Source organism: Haemorhous mexicanus, chromosome 3 (genome assembly GCF_027477595.1).
Source record: "Haemorhous mexicanus isolate bHaeMex1 chromosome 3, bHaeMex1.pri, whole genome shotgun sequence".
Lineage (NCBI taxonomy): Eukaryota > Metazoa > Chordata > Aves > Passeriformes > Fringillidae > Haemorhous > Haemorhous mexicanus.
Window position 1 is genome coordinate 87,157,735 of NC_082343.1, and position 20,419 is coordinate 87,178,153.

At 39.9% G+C, this 20,419-nt stretch overlaps 1 protein-coding gene across 3 annotated transcripts in view; it reads left to right on the forward strand.

Moving 5' to 3' along the window:
* The window catches only part of FILIP1 (filamin A interacting protein 1), a 102,574-nt gene extending 83,675 nt beyond the window's left edge, over positions 1-18,899 (forward strand). For 2 of the 3 annotated variants that reach the window (XM_059842596.1, XM_059842597.1), the window contains 3 exons: positions 1,373-4,178; positions 10,189-10,412; positions 18,072-18,899. In XM_059842596.1, coding sequence (XP_059698579.1) covers positions 1,373-4,178; positions 10,189-10,395 — 3,013 coding nt within the window. In that variant the 3' untranslated portion in view covers positions 10,396-10,412; positions 18,072-18,899. The remainder of the gene's footprint in view (positions 1-1,372; positions 4,179-10,188; positions 10,413-18,071) is intronic. The other variant, XM_059842598.1, reaches the window with a different exon arrangement.
* Positions 18,900-20,419: the final 1,520 nt, after the last annotated feature.

The following is a 20,419-nucleotide window of genomic DNA, read 5'->3' on the forward strand; positions in this document are numbered from 1 at the left end:
AGCAGAGAGGAATGTATATCTGTGCTCCACCTACTGTCAGCTACAATCCAACCTGTAAGATAAGAATATTGATAAAAGTTGATCTTTGCTAAGATATGGATGTTCCGTTACTGCAAGTTAATTACCAGGCATTAATTGCTCTGCTGTTACCACCTGGATGTGCATCTCAGTTATAAAAAGGAAGCTGAGAAGCTTAGGTTAGGCAAAGCAAGTGGATTTGAATTATCTTGTGTCTTGATAGAGGATGTGGGAACTGTAGGTGCTGTGACAGCCGTTTGGAAAAAATTCTGTTTCACAGTAAATTCAGTGTGCATACCTATGTCTTTCTAAGTTAGGCTGCTGCTTTTACAATAAGGCTCTTAGATTGGTCGGGATACATTTCTATGTTATCTGTACCTCTTTCAACTGAGGCTCACCAGCCTCATAAATCTGGGCTTAGAACATGTGCAGGAACATCCTATGTTGGTGTCAACAGATCCTGAATATAAATCACAGGTATAAGATAGTTATATAACTCCATGTTGCATGGCTAAGGCTGGGTAATATATGCCTTTATTATCTTTCTGAGGAGACAACGAAGTTGGATATATGGTGAGCTTTTATATTGTCTGAAAATGCAGGTTTAGAGACGAGCATACAGAGAAGAGCATTTTCCAGATGAGGTCAGCTATAGCCAAAGGTTTGACTAGTCTGATCCGTGTGGTTCACAACATCTGCTAAATGATATGTAAAAGAAGAAACCTTTCAGCATAATAGTCACTGTGCTGGAAATTTTATCTTCCTGCTAATTTCATCTGCCTGTGATGCCCAGATGGTTATCAGTTGTGTGTTGCTGTAATCTTCTGTCCTGCTGGTTTGTTTGTAACCAGGATTGGTCTGTTTATGTGTGGCTGCATATGACAATTAGTTTAAATCTTTTTCCTTATTTTACACATTTTTCTGTATGCAAGACATAAAGAGGAATTCACCTTGTAAAAAAAATCTGGTATAAATTGTAGATAAGTGAGTAGATAATACCTGTCCTGTTGGGATATTATATACTTTTACCAACATCATCCTAACAGAGGATGTAAGGAAATTAAAACCTGATATATTCATTATCTGTACATGTATGAAATTTTACTGTGTTTCAGATTGCTAGATGATTTTATGTATTTTTCATTATCTTCTGTAATTCAAAATACTTGGTTTGGGAATACAACCGTAGTAGGTAGTTATTTCTTGAAGACTAAATAAAACTTATAAATTACTTAATTATTAATGAATTAATTACAAAAAGAAGTTAATTAAAGGTGATTTTAAAAATAGAGAGATACACACACAGACATGGATATACATTTTAGTCTAACGCAACTCTTTTAACTTGTTTCAGGTTGAAGAAACTTCTTGAACAGGAGAAGATCTATCAAGCCCGGAAGGAGAAGGAGCATACAAAGAGAATCAATAAACTAAGAGAAGAACTAGTCAAGCTCAAATCATTTGCACTCATGCTGGTGGATGAAAGACAAATGCATATTGAACAACTTGGTCAACAAAGCCAGAAAATACAGGACTTAACCCAAAAACTAAAGGAAGAAGAAGAAAAGCTTAAAATTATTAGTGCAAAAACAAAAGAAGATGGACAAAAACTGATGAAATTAGAGGCAGAACTTGAACACAAAACATCATCATTTTGTCAAGAACATGAGGAGATGACTGCTAAACTGGCTAATCAAGAGTCACATAATAGACAACTAAGGCTCAAGCTTGTGGGGTTGACTCGCAGAATAGAGGAGCTAGAAGAAACTAACAAAAATCTTCAAAAAACTGAGGAGGAACTTCAAGAATTAAGAGATAAAATAGCAAAAGGGGAATGTGGGAACTCTAGCTTAATGGCAGAAGTGGAAAACCTCCGCAAGCGCGTACTTGAAATGGAGGGGAAAGATGAAGAGATCACAAAAACTGAATCCCAGTGCAAAGAGCTGAAAAATAAACTGCAGGAGGAAGAGCATCATAGCAAAGAGTTGAAACTTGAAGTGGAAAAACTGCAGAAAAGGATGTCAGAATTAGAGAAGCTGGAAGAGGCTTTCAGTAAAAGTAAGTCGGAATGCACTCAGCTACACTTAAACTTGGAGAAAGAAAAAAATTTGACAAAGGATTTGATAAATGAGTTGGAAGTGGTGAAGACTCGAGTGAAGGACCTTGAGACATCCGAAAGCAAGTTGGAAAAGGCTGAAATAAGCTTAAAAGATGACCTTACGAAGCTGAAGTCGTTTACTGTAATGTTGGTTGATGAACGAAAAAATATGATGGAAAAAATAAAACAGGAGGAAAAAAAGGTTGAGGGCCTAAACAAGAATTTTAAAGTTGAGCAAGGGAAAGTTATGGATGTAACAGAGAAATTGATAGAAGAAAGTAAGAAATTTTTGAAACTGAAATCTGAAATGGAGGAAAAGGTATCTAGTTTGACAAAGGAAAGGGATGAGTTGATTGGCAAACTGAGAAGTGAAGAAGAAAAATCATCTGAATTAAGCTGTAGAGTTGACCTGTTAAAGAAAAGAATTGATGGTATGGAGGAAGTAGAAAGAGAAATTACAAGAGGTCGAACTAGGAAAGGAGCAGAGCATGTTTGTCATGAGGACAACAAGATTAAGGAACTTACCATTGAAATTGAAAGATTGAAAAAACGTCTCAAACAACTGGAAGTGGTTGAAGGAGATTTGATGAAGACTGAAGATGAGTATGATCAGCTAGAGCAGAAATTTAGGACTGAGCAGGATAAAGCTAATTTTCTTTCTCAGCAGCTGGAGGAGATGAAACTCCAGATTGCCAAAACAAAAGCAATAGAAAAAGGTGAAGTGGTGAGCCAGGAGGCAGAGCTGAGGCACAGGTTTCGTCTGGAAGAGGCCAAAAGCAGAGATTTGAAAGCAGAAGTTCAAGCACTTAAGGAAAAAATCCATGAGCTCATGAACAAAGAAGACCAGCTTTCTCAGCTCCAAGTTGATTATTCAGTTCTACAGCAAAGGTTTATGGAAGAGGAAAACAAAAACAAGAGCATGGGGCAGGAAGTTTTGAACCTGACAAGAGAGCTGGAGCTTTCTAAGCGTTACAGCCGTGCTCTGAGGCCCAGCATGAACGGGAGAAGAATGGTTGATGTTCCCCTGACGTCCACCGGCGTGCAGACAGATGCTCTCAGCAATGAAGCAGCAGAAGAAGAAACTCCAGCAGTGTTTATAAGGAAATCCTTCCAGGAGGAGAATCATATAATGAGCAATCTGCGACAGGTAGGTCTGAAAAAACCCATGGAGCGCTCTTCAGTGCTTGAGAGATATCCTCCGGCAGCAAATGAGCTTGCTATGAGGAAATCCTGGATACCATGGATGAAAAAGAGGGAAACTGGGGCTCAGACAAATCCTGATAAAGGAGCCCGAAACCACAGTAGTCCAGCACATCCCGGGGAAGTTGTCCTTTCACCAAAGCAGGGTCAACCTCTTCATATTCGGGTGACACCAGATCATGAGAACAGTACAGCAACTTTGGAGATAACCAGTCCATCTGCAGAGGAATTTTTTTCAAGTACCACTGTCATTCCTACTTTGGGAAATCAGAAGCCACGAATAACCATCATTCCCTCTCCAAATGTTATGCCGCAAAAAGGAAAAGGCAGTGAAAGTCCCATGGGCCCAGATCGTTCCATGTCTCCAGTCACTATAACAACATTCTCCAGGGAAAAGTCCCCAGAGGGAGGGAGGGCACCCTTTGCTGACAGACCTACATCGCCAATTCAGATCATGACAGTATCGACATCTGCAGCGCCGGCAGAAATCTCCGTCTCTCCGCAGTCACAAGACATGACCATGGGCAGGGCTGTCTTCAAAGTCACGCCAGAAAAGCAAACCGTCCCGACGCCAGTCCGCAAGTACAACGCCAATGCCAACATTATCACAACAGAGGACAACAAAATCCACATCCACTTGGGCTCCCAGTTTAAACGTTCTCCCAGTGCCGTGCCTGACGGCGCGAGCCCCGTGATAACCGTCCGGCCGGTGAACATCGCGGCAGAGAAAGAGGTGGTGACTGGTACTGTCCTGCGATCGCCTCGGAACAACCTGTCCCCGCGACCTGCAGCCAGCAAGGTGACCAGTACGATCACCATCACGCCTGTTACAACATCTTCCACACGAGGAACACAATCAGTGGTAAGCAGTGTGGTCTCGTGCTGAGGTATTCCTGGCAGGGAGAAGGACAAACCGTCGCTTGGGTTTGAGACGTCAGCAGGGAAAATGGAAGGAGTGAGGAGAAACTCTTGTCTTCCCTACGTTTCTTCCAGGCTCAAGCTTAATTATATAATCAAAATTTGCCCAATTCATGTATTTTTGTATCAGTGTTGGATGCTGGCACAATTTTGGTATTATCTCCCAAAGCAGTTAACTTCCAGAGGAAGTCCCTTCAGAGCTATTTTCATAATGGCAACCCAGCCAAATTGCAAGTGAGAGACAGAGGGACAAAGAATAATGGGCATGACAGAGCAGGAAACTGTGTTTTTATTTTTGATGAGTGCAATATATGAATTTTGAAAACACGCCTCATGTTTTTTTGGCTCAGCTGACAAATCTTTAGACTAATTATGCAGGCTGGCATTTCTTTATGATATAATCCCATGATCCCCATATAATTCAGTTAATATCTCTTGTATTACTGAGCTCCAAAGGAATAAATAAGCAGACATGTTATCATTGCTTACAGCTCCAAGCCTCTTGAGCCAGTAGAGCTGTTTCTGTTCCTCTGAACTTCTGTAAGTGCTGTATTACAATAGAGCTTCCTGTAGCATACTGTTTTTGCTTTCTCTTTGGGCTTCTGTGGTGGTACTCCAGCTTCTTTTTCATAGTGAAAGATTTCTCACCTCTGTCTGTAACCATAGGGGGCAGTATTTATTGATAGTCCTCCCCCAGTTTATTACTGGACATAAATTTTTATTGCTTGAGTTGGAAATACCCTGGGAAAGAATTTAACCAAAACAGAAAACTAGCAGTACTGTATTAGTCCAAAAACTTACTTAGCTAAACAGAGTCTGCAACAGATGCTTAAGGGAAGATTATTTTAAGTGGATAAACACACAGTAATATTTCCCTCCACGTCTGTTCCCAGTTTTGGCAATAGGTGGGTATTTCTCTGAACCAGAGCCTGTAGCCACATCTTTGTCTTTAATATACCATATCAGAGTTTTTTTCTATTTATTCTTTTAATTGCTTTTTGAACTCATTTACAATGTTGTTTCCACAACATCAGAGGGCAGTAAATTCAGCTGTGGGCTTTGGGAAAAGCTCTTTTGTTTGATACCTTTTATGCAATACCTTCATTGGTTACAGCCTTTTTCTTGTATCTTGACAAATACTGAATAGTCATCCCCTACTCATTTGTCCGTGCTGCTCGGGAGTCAGCAGAGCCCTACAACACACCCGTCAGCCGTCTCTTCCCAAGCTGAAATGTCGAAATGTATTTAAGATACACTTTCACACTTCTGGACAGAAGCTGCCATACCCATTTAAGACTTCTGAATTAAGAAAGCTTGCATTCATCACACAAATCTGTTTGGAATTGCACATGTGCTCGCTCTCTCTTCCCACCTATATAAAGTATTGTAGATACTTTATTATACAGTGTTTCCTTACATATTAGAGGCAACTGTTCATTTTTTAAAGTCTTGAATTAATTTACAAACGCCTTTGTCTCTCAGAAGCCTGGAAAACTTTTTTCAACTTTTTCTTTTAACTAAATGTCTGTCTCTACTGTGATGATGCAGTGAACCATGGCAGACAAAACTTTTTTGTTTTGGTTTTTTTTTTTTTCTGGCTAAAAACTGGCTTCTTTCTTCACTTTATCCTCCCTGATTAGGAATGTAAGGAAAATAGTTCAGCCATAAGATTTACTTTATCTTATGCTTCCCTTTGTTTTTTAATGTCCGTAGTCAGCTGAGCAGGCAACTTTCGAACAAGCTCAAATGTGTCTTTTCCTTCCCAGCCTCTTGGAAAGAAAAAAAAACCTGTATTCACCATCTGTTTTGCAAATGACAACTTTACAAACACACTTCACTGCCACTAGTCAGAAAAACCAAGCTGTGATCATTTACTCAGTAACCCTAGACGAAACCAACAGATACAGTTTTGAGGGTTTAAGTTAATAAAATCGAGCAAGATGAACTGATACACAGCTGCTTTCTTAGCTCACTGGTTTTAATTTTTGTCTTAACTCTCCTCACACAAGATGCTTTGTACAATGTATTAATGCCTTTTTTTATGGCAGCCCATGGATTTGGATGGTTCCCATAGAAACAGAAAAAATGGTGTTTAGTCCTCCTTAGCTTGATTTGAGTCAAACTCACTCCCAGGAAAATTCTTGGACTATCCTAGCAGACCTAGGATATGATTTTTTTTTTTAATTGCAAATGGACCACAGAGACCAGAGGATATGGAGACCAAAATGAGCCTGCTTGTTAGTCTTCCCTTAACACATTGGCCCAGATTTCTGTTCCCAGGACAGTTCATATAGTTTGCAGAAAAAATCCCACAGAATAAACCCAAGTATTCTTTGGGAAAAACCCCAAAACAGTGATGCCTACATCCTGTTTGATTTAGGCCTTACATTTGGTTATAGGATTGCTGGTGAATGTGGATCTTCTTTGGCTACCACGATGGGTGTCAGTCCTATAATCACTTAATCCCTGTGCTTGGCACCTCCTACAAGCCTGGCATTGAGTGGCAGCTGATTATGCTGCCAGGGTACACAGTGACTCCAGTGCCATGCAAATCTGCAGGGAGCAGAAGGAATCCCGGCTCCAGCAGAGCCAGCACGGTGGCACAGCACCAACCATGCAGGGCATCCTGTGACCACGGAGGAGGGCCCAACTGAGAAGCTACTGGGTGCCAGAGCGAAGGGGACAAGTGTTTGTGCAGCTGTAAGGCCACTTGCAATTGGACAGCACTTAGTTTGAGATTGGCATCTAAATGTAGCTCTGTATAGGTGTCCCATGTCTGCTCTAAGCTGCTGCTGGAGCTCCTGGAGGAGCAGGGAGCAGCTCACCTGCCTGTGCAGAGCTGTTGTGGTGCTGGCTTTGTGCCTGTAGCAACTGAGAAGTGCTGGCAGCTGTGTACCTGTGTGAAGCTGGGAGGGATTACTGACCCGTACCTTTCTGCAGTGGCAGCTGGTGGGACACCTCAGATGGCAGGAGATGCCACAGTGTGGGCAGCTGAGTCAGTGTAGTCATCAGTCCCCTTGGCAGTACTGAAGCCTGTGTGCTGGCTTTGTGGTGACTGGGGAGTGATCCAGCTGAGACAGGGCTAGCTTCTGTGTGAGCTGAATTGCCCACTGGCTCTGCTGACTGTATTTACTAGATCTCAAGTCCCAGCCTTTCAGGATAAGGTTACCTAAACATACTTTATTTTAGTGCCATTTTCAGTGCTGTCAAGTAGTCTACCTACCTTCCAGCTGCTTTATCAGAAATTTTAGGTCTCCTTGGGTCATCTGTCTTGTCTACCAGCCCCATGTACATTGTTTGAGTTGGGCATTTCAGATTGCACAAGGTGTCTGTTGGTCCCTGAACTGAGCCACTTCTGTCCAGGGCAAGCTGGGGCCTGATCAAATTGAGAACAAATGCTGAAAAAGCACTTTTTTACTTAAAATATTCCAGAAGCCAGTGTGTGCATGAAAGCATTCTCTTTGTGTGTCAATAAAATGCACCAAGCAGGATCTGTTACAAACTACTCAAACATGTGGTATGTGCTCTGTATGTTCAGTTTGCTTTTTTCCTTTAATGGGACTGCCCAACACAGGTTAATACACCTGTATCTGCAGTGAGAGATGATTATGACTGCACCATAGCAGCTGCTATGGTGCTCATCTCAGTCTCAGTAATGTCTTGTGTAACCTCACTGTTCCAGCACCATGTTTTGTCTTGCCAGCTCAGATCCAGCTTGCATCACCCAGTGTCCCACAGGGTCGCATCTCAGGCACTCCATTCCAGCTTTGTAAGGGTTAGTTTCTGGTTGGAGCCACATTCCTGGACCAACTGGAAGACAGCAGCCGACAGACAAACAGCTGGAAGGAATGGCTTTGAGTTCTTGGAAGAAATGATGGAGAGACAGGCAGTGGTGTGGGTTCTGTGCCACAGATGCTGCAGACGAGGGCTGGATGTGTCTCTGCTTGCTGCCCCTTCCCGCGCCCAAGGGGACAGCCGGCTGGGCAGGCACCTTTGTGCCATCACACTTGGCAAACACAAAATGCTTTTGCAGCTGCCTGGGAAGCAGGCATTAGCTTCCATGCAATCAACACGTTAGTATGCTGGAATGAAGGCAACTAAGAAATTTAAAGCAAGTTAGAGTTCTTTTCAAAGTGCTTTTGAGTGATTTAGGCTTGAAATGAGTAACTTGAAAGCGCCCAAATCCTTAGTTAATAATTTACATGTGAATAAAGCTGAAGAAATGCCTGAGATTCCAACTACTCCATTTGATTGCCTCATGTTTACTCACTGTGGGACTCTTTCAGGGAGTACAAGATGTTTGTCATTTGAGTTCCCTGGGATGTTGACATATTTTCCAAGGCTGATGGAATGCATTTGCATGTTTTGCCCTACAGAATTGTATGGGCCTAACTTGTTTTGACATCTACATGTGAGTTCCATATTAGCCTTTAGACTGCTATTGTAAATGTTGCTTTTAGTTATTGAAAATGGCTTCCTTCCTGTCAGGCAGACAGCATTCAAGTTTTCCAATTGTGATTTTTTTTTCGAGTGTACACATGGGGTTTTGAACTGTTCTTAGAAGATTAAGGAATGGTTTTCCTTTGCATGCTCAGGATGCAGACAGAAAGCTCTGATGCCACTGGCTGAAAAACATTTGTAGAGCATTTTAAAGTAAATGTATAAATGCATGTTGCAGCTGACATAGGCCCCCAATCCAGTCTGTTTCAACAGTTTTTACTTTGCTTAAATGTCATAAATTACAGAGTTTAGTCATTTAGCAGGTGGGTCTAGCTAGGATTACAGGATTTTAGGAGAACTGTTCTCTTTTGTGAGATCAAAGTCTTTATCCATGATCTGAACAGAAACGTCAGTCACATATGAAATTTAGCTAAGACACTGAAGTTGTCAGCATTATCATTTGTGTCTGTATTGCACGCTGCAGGAGATAAAGCCCATTTTCCTTCCAGAATTGTCAAGTTTAAAAGTATTTTCTTTAAGTCGTGGTTCATATGGGGTAGCTCCAGATTGGACCTTGAAGAGTACACACATCATTATCTGGCCAAAGCTATGGGATAGCTCTGACCTGGTCTCCAGCTGGGGCTCCAGAAGGACACAGGAGCTGTGTTGGGTCTGCCAGCTCCGAGCCAACCACTTAGGCGGTTCCTTTTTTTACTTGAGGATAAGTGTGCTTGCTAGGCTGTTGTCCAGGGCAGAAGACTGGCAGAGATAGTAAAATGGCCATGTCCACACTGCCTTGAGGTATCCTTGGAAATCTGGGTTAGCAGCTTCACCTTCACCAGTTTCTCAAGCTGTGAATTTGTGCTTGGACTGGGAGAGCCCTTTCCCACATCCCTCCTGCCACAGCCACAGGAAAAAGGAAATCCAGATCTTTTCTCTGTCTCTTTTTCTCCAAACCCCCTGCTCTTCCCAGTGCAGAAATAAGTGGCCCCAGCCATGAGCTCAGCATACTTTGGGAAGTAAAATTCACTTTTATTTCCAATGTTGAGTCATCATGCCCCAGTTACTAAAATTTGGCAGTTACCCTGGGTTCATCATTAGCCTCACCTGACTGTGCTGTTCTGAAGACCTGTGCTAGTGTCTATACAGGATGTTAATATTTTACTGTCTTTACTTGTCTTGACAGCCAAGCCAATGTTGTAGCAACCTCTAAGGCCATCTTGCACTTTATCATGCTGTAGACTGGGAGATTTGCACAAATTCCTATCCTTGTGACATTTTGATTCAAAACACTGCACCTCACCTCTGGGAAACTCGTTTGATCACATCTGTGCCTTCTCTAGCAGTATGTGCCATGGCCAGATTCCAAGTGTGAATATTACTTTCCTAATAGGTATGATTTGGGATATTGTTGTTTGAGAGGTAAATGAAGAACCAAAGCAAAGTAAAAGATGAGCATGTATGAGAAAAAGTCCTTAATTCACTGCGTTTTTCTCTGTCCCTTTGTTTTGCAGACAGGACAGGATGGGTCATCCCCGAGACCTACACCCACCCGCATTCCTGTGTCAAAAGGTATGAAAGCAGGAAAGGCAGTAGTGGCAGCCCCAGGAGCAGGAAATGTGACAAAATTCGAGCCTCGTGCTGAGACTCAGTCTATGAAAATAGAACTGAAGAAATCTTCAGCCAGCAGCTCTGCCTCCCTGGGCGGGGGTCAGGGCTGATGGCGGTGGCTCAGGGGGTACGTTCTGCAGGTTTTACTGCTGCCATGGAAGTCAGCTCCCCTGTCTGTGTAGCTGTACGTTTGCCTGTACTAACAAAGTCCTGCAGCTATCACTTAACAACAAACTAATAAGTGTGTGCACTGACTACTTAAATAACAAAATCCTTTTGTTTTCTTACTCAAGTTAAAAAAAACCCAAGCTGTTAAAAAGGCAATTTTATGCCAGGAGGGTTTTCAGTCTAGGAAGTGAGAATGGGTAACTGAAACAGGTTATTAATCTATATCAGGAATTCTTAATGATAGACTTGGTCACTTTTTAGTAGATCAAAGGAGGTTTGGTCACTTTTAGTAGATTATTTTCCATCTTAACGGATCACTTTCTCCTTTTGCTGCTGCATGCTCTACTTTCCTCCCTGCCTTGATCACACTATTGAAATGCCACATGGCCTAGGGAAGCAATGCCAGAAGACTTGCCATGCGCACTTGAGGTCCTGTTTTAATGAAAGCCAGTACCTCGTGTGTGGGAGGGGAAGACATGTGGCCTCCTCTCTAGGAGCCTCCCATGAAAATCACCATTTCTCAGTGGTGAGCTGCTTTCTCAAGATAGCTACTAAATTCAGGTGCATAGGGATGTTGCACAATGTCTGGAAGCAATTTAATTATTCCAGAGAGAGTCAACACTTGTAGACAACACTTAGAACCAGGTCCCTGACTTACACACACTGGAATACTGCTAGCTCAGGGCTCAGATGAAGGCTTGTGAGCCAGAAGGTGTTTAGTCTTCAGCAAAAGCTTGAGAAACACTATCTGGCAAAAATCAATACAATTCATTTGTGCCTGCTCCAGAGACCACTAATGGCTATGAAGCAACTCATTCCATTGATCTTACTAGGTTTTCAGTTTTCCTGGTTGGGTCTTACATTTAAACTTTACTTGCCAAGCATCCTTATGTTTTAGAGGGTAAGTCAGCACAGCCTGCTGGTGGCAGGAATTGCTATCTAAAGGCACAGCTCAGGTACAGACAATGAAAGAGAGAAGGTTTGGTAAGGAAATTACCCTCAGTTTTCAGTTGTTTAAAATATTTTGCCATAAAATGAAGACTGCCTTACAATATCGTGATGATTCATCATTTTTCCTTCCCTCTTTGTGATTTCCTCATCTGTATGTTTGCATTTTTTAAGCATGTTTTAAGGAATTTTTCCAGCATGGAAATAGTGTGGATGCTGATGATTGTTTTGATTGTTTATTTAATAACAGTAGAGTTATTAAAGCACATTTCCATTAAGGAATCAATTTTCACAGAAGAAAGTCACAACCAAAAGAAATGAAGCTGAGCACACCAATAAATGATGGGTTTATAGTTGTATAATGCTTCAACCACCTCAGCAAGCTGTGAAGGGCCCAGTGGTTAAAACAGAAAGCAAGGTGGGAATACCACCAATAAATTATAAATAAAATTCACAGAAAGGAAAATGCACTGGTGGATGAAATATGAAATTTGGTCTAGGAGAAGATATTTGATGGAAGAACTCTGTCACCGAAGGTCAACAAAATATTATTCAATCCAAGCAATGTTTAGTTTTCCATCTGCTTTGCATTGCTCTCCAGTTTCACATCCAGATATGACAATTATCCCATTGTAAAGCTGGCATTTTATTATTCACATGAAGGACATTTTTTCTTTGCCACATTAAAAAAAGGAGGTTTTGTTTTTTACATGTGTAGCACCTAAAATGCCTGTTAATTTTAAGGTTCTAGTTCCTATGACATCCAAAAATCAGATAAGTATTAGTAGCATTTTTTCATAACTCCTATTCCCAGTACTTCAGATAAAACTTGGAAACTGGAATTAGCAAGCAATGTGAGTTAATATGTCAGATATACATCAGATCCTCTCAAGGAATTCTTATCGCTTAAAAGCCTCAGTATGTCAATAAATCGTTGCTGAGATCTTACTGTTCTTTTTGTAACACAGACTTTTTAACAGATATTTAAAGGAAAAAATGTTTTTTTTCTGGATATTCACTCTAAATACTGTTACTGAAGAAGTTGTAAGGTCAAAACAGTCAAATAATGCAAACATGATCCCCAAGCTAATGTAGCTTGATACAGCTGCCTTAAGCCTTCCTTGTGTCAAAGAAACTTAGTTCCTTAGTTAACTGTTGCCATATTCAGTGTTCTGTGTGTGCCTGTGGTTGAAAATTTTGGTTTTGTTTGAGGTCTAAGAAACTAATTCACCTGAAGAAACAAGCCAGCCTCACAGTACCTGAAATCTAGGGCACACAAACTGGCACAGCTAGAGCCAGAATTGCAGGCACAGGCTGCAAAGAGAGTTGCTCCTGTAGAGTCAGTAGGATTTGATGAGACAGACTTCAGAAATTCCAGATAGGTCAGATTTAGGATCCTGTTATTTTTCCCCAGGGGCTGCACAACAAAAATGGACTTTTGCTCTGCAGCAGAATTCTAAAGAGTTGGAATTGGGCAGCTGGCTAAAGTGTTAGCTAAAACCAGGTATTTTGTTAAACTCAAAACTTTTGACATCTGTTTTAATTGACCTAATGTTCTTGTTTCCTGAAGGTAGAAGATGAAAAGAATGCCTATAGTTCAGAAATGAACTATATGAAATGAAATGAAAAGAAAGCCTATAGTTCAGAAGTCTTGAAAGTTCAAGCCTAATTTTTTGTATTTACACTGAAATTTCCTCTGAATCTGAAGACAGTTATGCTACAGTAAGATACTCCATTCAGTAGGTCAGCTCCAAAAGGCAATTTAAACAACCAAATCTAAAAACAATGCCTAAGCCCAGGAGGCATCCTGAAGATATCCCTGATGTTCTTCCACAGACCTTATCTAGTCAGTGTTTCTGTTATGACTTAAATGTAGCACTGCAGCTGCTATACCTCACTGAGATCCAAAATGCAGGTATTCTTGTATTTCCTCCGAGGCTTTTAAGTCAAGCTAGGATTTCATGGTCACTTAAAGTCAGGATATAACTCCACACGGGACTGAAAAGCTGTAGTCCTGTCTTTGTCACCTTCAGCCAAGAAAGTACTCACTGACTATGTGGTTGCGCTTTGAGCCAGCACAAGTGTTTGAATTTAACTGGGAAACCGATCTGAATTAAAAGGAATCTGGCAAAAAAGCTTAAAGGCTGGCTTTAACATAACTTAGTGCCAGGCTCACAGGCCAGAAAAAGAAAGAAGGAGGGCACAGGAAACCAGTTGGTGTTTTAAAATGACTGTAGGATCATGAATGCCTTCTAGTAGATCAAATACCACACAAACGCAGGGGTAGTGCTGCTTATTTTCAAAAGCTTTTGATTGAAACCTTTTTTCAAAGGTAGGAGACAGTATCTGAGGAGACTCAAACCCACATCAGCTGCAGTCAGGTTCACTAGTGGCACTGATAGCTGAGGAGGAAGAAGGTGGCATTCTCATTCCCTCCTGGAAAGGCTGTGCCGTTCTGCATGAAATGCTTCAGAATTCACTGAGCAGAAACAAGGGAGTGGTTAAGGGGTCAGGATATTGAACTAGGAGGGAGCCCCCCCCAGATCTGTCTCCCTGTTCCAAAGGCTGCCTTTAAGCCTGGCCCTGTTGAAAAGGAGGCTTTTAAGATGAAGTGTCTGTGTTCATCCATCCTTCCATCTCTCCTTCCCTAATGAATAACACTGAACAACCAACCAATTTCATGCAAACCTGACAGAGCAATAGGGATCTCCAGAATAAGAAGTTTTTCCAGTTTAATGAAAAGTACGGCAGAGAAGAGGAGCAAGACCTTAGCAGTGTGTCACTGTGTGGAAGAGCAGGGCATGAGCTCACCTTCATACAGCATCAAAGAATGAACACAAGAGTGATGTCATAAATGCCACAAGGACAAGCTTTGTTCAGACCTCAGATTTTACTAGGCACCAAAGAATCAATCTCTGACACATCAATCCAAAGGATAATATTAGGGCTTTATTTACAGGGCTTTCCTGTATTCTACACTTCTGGATTATAATGTGTAATAAACTAAGCCTTCCTAAATGATCATTTGGAATCACTCATCCTTATGCTTTCTCTCTCTTAACTTTTTTCTGTCATTTTTTTTGGGTTTTTTGTAATCACGTGGAACAATTTCAGTAGCAAAATAATGCATTCAGAATCATAATGATAGTTACAATGCTTTGTCAGGAACTAAGATGACTGAGTAATCTTTGTACTTTTAGTCATATTCAATGTCAGCTGGAGAGAAGCCCTGTATTGGCTGATGACATGGCCATATAAGCAGTTGTGATAACTCAAGCCCAGCTGTAGTAATACATGGCTTAGCAGTAAGGAGGAGAGGGGGAAGAGCAGGGAAAATGCCAGCCCATTCATTAGCAGCACACATGGACTGAGAAGGTGCACCCTCAGTTCTTCAGATGATCTCTCTGATTTTAAGTTTAGTTCCTAGCAAGTTTTCTACTGTGTTCCCTGAGTTGGATCCCATCACCAGACTTACTGCTACATAGGGGTATTGCTAATGTAGTCATTAGTAGATCAATCCATTTGAGTAAGTGTGACTGAAAAAGAAGCACAGAGCTTCATTTGTAATGCCTAGAGGGATTTCTCTCAGAATAGTAAACATCCTAAGCAAATGGTAGAAGAAAAATAGAGATTTTTATTTACTTTGCTCACGTTTTTCCCTTTTGTGACACCCGTTAGTGTGATTTTTCAAAAACCAAACACTTTGTGACTGTGTATGTGCCCATGGAGAACACGTCACTGTATTTAAACCTAAAACCACTTATAGCACATAGTAATTACCACCATGGGAGTAATCTCTAAAGCCACATTAATAAGTTGATCCATGCCAAAAGGATGCCAAGTCATGTGTCACTGCTTGAAATATGCCATGCAGATTCTAAAATATGTTCAATATTTACATGAATATTCAGTAACTCTGATCAGATATGGAAGAGGTAGGTCTGAAATAGAGTAAGCTACTGTCTGGCTGGGTTTCAGGTACTTGGCATAAGCTGCAACAGTCAGGACAATTTTCACACCGATTATATGTTCCCATCACACATCAGTGGCCAATTTCATTGAGTTGCTTTGAAACACATAGTTTGCTGGCAGGAATTTTTGTGAGCTCATCTTTTGAACCTGCTTTCATTTAGGGGAATGGTTTTCTCCCCTGTGTCAGTGTGAGTTATCCTCTTTCTCCTTATTTTGCTTGAGCTCACTTGGGCAAAATTATATGCAATATTTCTCATTATAGATATTCACTTTGAACCTTACTCCCTACACATTGCTCTTACCTTGGCTTTTTTTCCTTAAAATGTAACCAGGGTTAACTACTGTCAGGTGCAGAGCTATCAGCTCTCGGGTATGAAACACTCAGGTGTAAATGATTCCCTAAACAAAAAACCCTCTCCTTGGGATTTTAAAAACAGAAATACTGATGTATGATTCTCTTTTGTTGCTTGGGTGTGCATTGTCTGTGCTACATTCATTTTTGTATTATCTGGTGATACTTGTATATATTGTAAGGAGAAATTAAACTTTATATGTTAAAATGTCACTTGATGTGCTTCATTATATGAACTTGTATCCTGATGTGTTTGCTTGAGTAGTTCTGCTTTACATCAGTAGGACTGAAAGCAGAATTAGCTGTTTTACATTAACTTAATTTTCTTTTTCAGTCATTAAAATAGATTGTTTTGTTTAAGTGAATACTTAGCTCCTTGAAATATTCCCATCTAGAACCCTAGAAAAATTTATTTAATCATATCTTTCAAATATAATCATATTCCTAGAGGATGGCCCAAAAGAACTCTGACAAAATCAGCCCTACTCTAATTTTAGCTTAGTAACTGTTCAGACACCTCTTTTAGTAACTACATGTGTATGTGTGTATATGTGTGTGTGTGTGTGTGTGTGTACATAACATATATATTTATACATACAAAGCAATATGTAAGGATTTCAAATAGAAACAACTGAGACAAATTTAGAGTGTGTGTTCTCTATGCATGTGAAAAATGAAAGATAAATATCAATGGAAATTATTTGATTTTTTAAAAAATTATTTTTTCTCCTACTTTTTTCTGCACAATTACTCTTTGAGTCTGTAGGAGAAAGGTGTCTGATTCAGACACCGACTGTAGTTTTGCTGTTCATTCAGTGACTGAGTCTTAACAAGGAGTTTGATATTTTTCTGCTGCCCATTTTTTAAAGAATTTTGTGTCCTTATTAAATGTGCACCATGAATATTAAAGAGATAATTTTTCTTTTAAAAATAATATTTTTAATATTAAGAAAATAATTTGTAAATGTAGCTTTTAACATCATTCCACAAGAACTTCAAGTTAGAACAGCATGGTTAGAACAGTAAGGTAAAATCATGCAATAGTTTGGGGTTCTTTCACATACACTGCTCAAATATGGTGGAACTTGTTGGAATATTTCTTGTTGAAATGATTTTGTTATTGATAAATTTTATGGAAAATAAATACTTTCAGTTCGGGAAATTCTATTATTTCATTTGCCTTAACATATTTTATTGGACGTTGCCTCAGCCCTGCTCTTCACCATGTATGAAAAGCAGCACTGGGATCTGCCATCTAGTGGCAAAGTTTTCGCAGTAAGAGTACATGGAAAATATTTTCATTTTTCTTTCTTCTTAGAATGTAACTTCATGAAACACCTTGCAAATATTAGTTAGGAAGCAGATACAGGCAGAAACCAACAAAAAAGCAAAATTTAGATATATATTTATATAAAATTTATGGATATATATTAATAAAAAAGGCAAAAATTATATCATTAGTGTCATTTCTTGGGTCCTGTAAATTTTGAAAAATCTTCATACTATTAAGAAAGGAAGATAACAAAAGCAATTTCAATTAAGATTAATATTTCGGAAAATGTATAACTGTATGCTTTAATTAGTATTGGTAGAGTTACATTATTTGAAAGGCACAAAATACACCTTTTCAGAGAAAAATGTTAATTGACAGTTAAATTCTTATATTAAAAAAGTTGTCTGTAAGAGCTGTATATATAGGTAGAAGAACAGAAGACCAGGCCATTAGTACTTCAGAAGATTAATCAGGGTCAGGGACCTCTGATACTACACACAGGGCAAAATTAAATGTGGCCTTTTAAAGAAATGCCAACACATAGTTTTGCATGCCATGGCTGAAATTTTTTCCCATTAAAGTCAGGAGCAAAATTCAAGAAGACTTGCTGAATAAACACGGCATGGGTTTATAAACCAAGTTTAAATTTAAAAAAATGAGAAAGGACCCCATACCTCTTCCTCATCCCTATTTATGAATTGCCCACCAGATTTATGATGAAGTTGCTTAGACAATATACTAGACACCCAACTCCAAGTCTTTCTCTACCTAGTTTGGATGTGGAACTGGAACTTTGGTGTCCCTCTGCTTTAATCCATTCAGCTGTATTACTCCTTTTTCCCTATGGACAACCAAATGATGGTCTTGACAATGAAGTGAAAGCCAAGGCCCTCTTTAGTTTCCCTTTGTAGCATTAGCCAGGACAGTTTTATCAAGAAGTGATGCGAGAGTAAGTTTGTGACAATTTTTTAGAAAAATGCCTTGCACTGCCACTGTAATTGTTCTTCTTTAAAGTAAGCTGCAATGCGTTTGTAGTTTCATAAACCCGAATGTTTTGCTCTCTTTTCTTTTAGAGAGTGTCATCATTCACCAGTTACGCGTGAACTCTAGATGAGTTACCGCCCGCTAGAGCTCTCTGTGTGCACTACCCTCCATGCCTGTGGATGGATCACTGTAGAAGCTCTCTGCCATCAACACCAGGGTCACTTGTGCTACTGATTATTTGTGGAAGTATTAGTGCTTCCATTAGGTTTTATATATATATTTTTTTTTTCTTCTTGGTAGAGCTTTTAAAATCAATGGCCTTGTTGGTATTTTAAAAGTATCTAATCAGAGAGAGAGCAGCAGTCTTTCTGCCAGCTGAATTTCACTCTTAATTGCAAAGTCTAAGGCACGTGCTTGATTTTGTTTGATATTTGCCATATAATTTATTTTTATAATACACTTTGTAAAGTAGCTGTGCCAAAGTTGCAATTCCTGTTGCTTATGACGCATTTATTTGTAGAATACACTGTCAAATTTGCAATTTGATATTTTTGTAATCGAGAATATGTGAAGAAAGAAAAATGTAACTTCAGCAATGTTTTCTGTTTAAATGGAAAAGTATTCAGAATATTTTTTTTGCCACTATGAGCTTTTGTGAGACTAAATACTCTGAAGACTGCTGTATGGAATTTGTTGCAGAATATTTCTTGCACTGTGTGATGGTTTGGCATAAAATTAAGTATTAAAGTCCAATGCCTTGAAATACAACCAAATTTACTCATTTTAAACTATGTAAGTCAGTTTTTAAAGCTGTGATTTTTTTTCTATATAAAGTATGTTTTTACTTCTGCCTGTACCAAAAAAGTTGATCTTCGTTACACTGTAACTAATAAATTTTCACAACTATGCAAATGTAATCAGGTGTTTGCATTTAAACTCCAGTTTCTTAAGGTTGGCATTGCTCATCTATGTATTTATTTATGGGAACAGATATGGGTTTGGAAGTTCCTTTTTTTGACTGGTGTCTCATACAGTGTCACAGTGATGTACAGGGTGAAACTGAGTCATAGAATCATAGTATGGTTTGGGTTGGAAGGCCCTAAAGATTGTGTAGTTCCAATCCTACTGCCATGGGCAGGGAAGCCGCCTTCCACTAGATCAGGTTTCTCAAAGCCTCATCCAACATGGCCTTGAACATTTCCAGGAAAGCTGTTAAACAGCTTCTCTGGGCATTTTGTTCCAGTTTCTCACCACCCTCAAAGTGAAAAACTTATTCCTAGTATCTAATCTAAACCTACTGTCTTTCAGTTTGAAACCATTCCTTCTTGTCCTGGTACTACATGCCCATGCAAATCTCTTCATCTTTCTTGTAGGCTCAGAAGTTAAGATACAGAGATGGATCAATCACCAAGCCCTTAATGACTTAACTGTTTCTAACCTTGTGCTTTCAAAGCACAGGCAGAGGTGTTTGACTGGTACTGTCAGAACCTTACAGTCCTGGACTAGCACCTGGACTAGACACCAGGCACTCTGCCACACACTGAGGGGCCCCTTTTACACTGGTGGCTGTAGCTTCTCAAATAGCATCCAGAGAGTTCTGAGCCAGCTATGCTTAGATGATTTTTGAATGAATGATAAATAAAGCTACATGCAATCCAGAGAGGGTCTTTTTTTCTTTTATATTTCACAACCAATGATTTTTAATCTTAAGCCACTGGCACATACCTAAAATACTGCAGATTTTGAACTGCAGAAGCTACTGGGAGAAATTAATTTTTTGGAAAGGAAAACAGTATTGCTTGCAGGAGATGTGCTGTGAGAGGCCAGAAAGACTGCATTAATGCAGCATCCCACTGGGATGGTTAGGTTGGTCCATCTTTGAAGCTGTAATATCACACTGCTGTGTAGTCAATTTGGTCTTCATGGGAGCCACGGGAGCTGTTTTTTCTTTTACATATGCGTTATGCAGCAAATGCTGACACTCTAGAGAAGCAGGATATTCTGGCACCTCCATGAACTTCTGTGGAGCTGATCTCCATTGTGAAGAGTTTACTAATACAGCCATACTGAGGAATCAAAATTAAGTGCTGCTTATCCTGGCAGCAGAGTAATTTCATTGGTATAGCTTATACTTAGCTGGTACACCATGTTTTTTAAGGAGTGGGGTTTTTTTGTACAACAGACAATATATGCCGATAACATAGCTGTGTCTGTAGATCATATTTTAGTGCAAGCTGAGAAAAATTCCAGCTTTTAGAGAGCAATACAGCTGAGGTGAATAAAGTTTAGTGTGTGCCACATTTCAGTTTACTGCACACCAGAATGAATGCTGTAGTAACCCAGATCTTCTATTTTCAAAACATAACTTGAGAATTGAAACCTATCCATGTTAAGATCTACACTAAGCTCAGCTGGACTGAAATTCCTGGCTATTTGA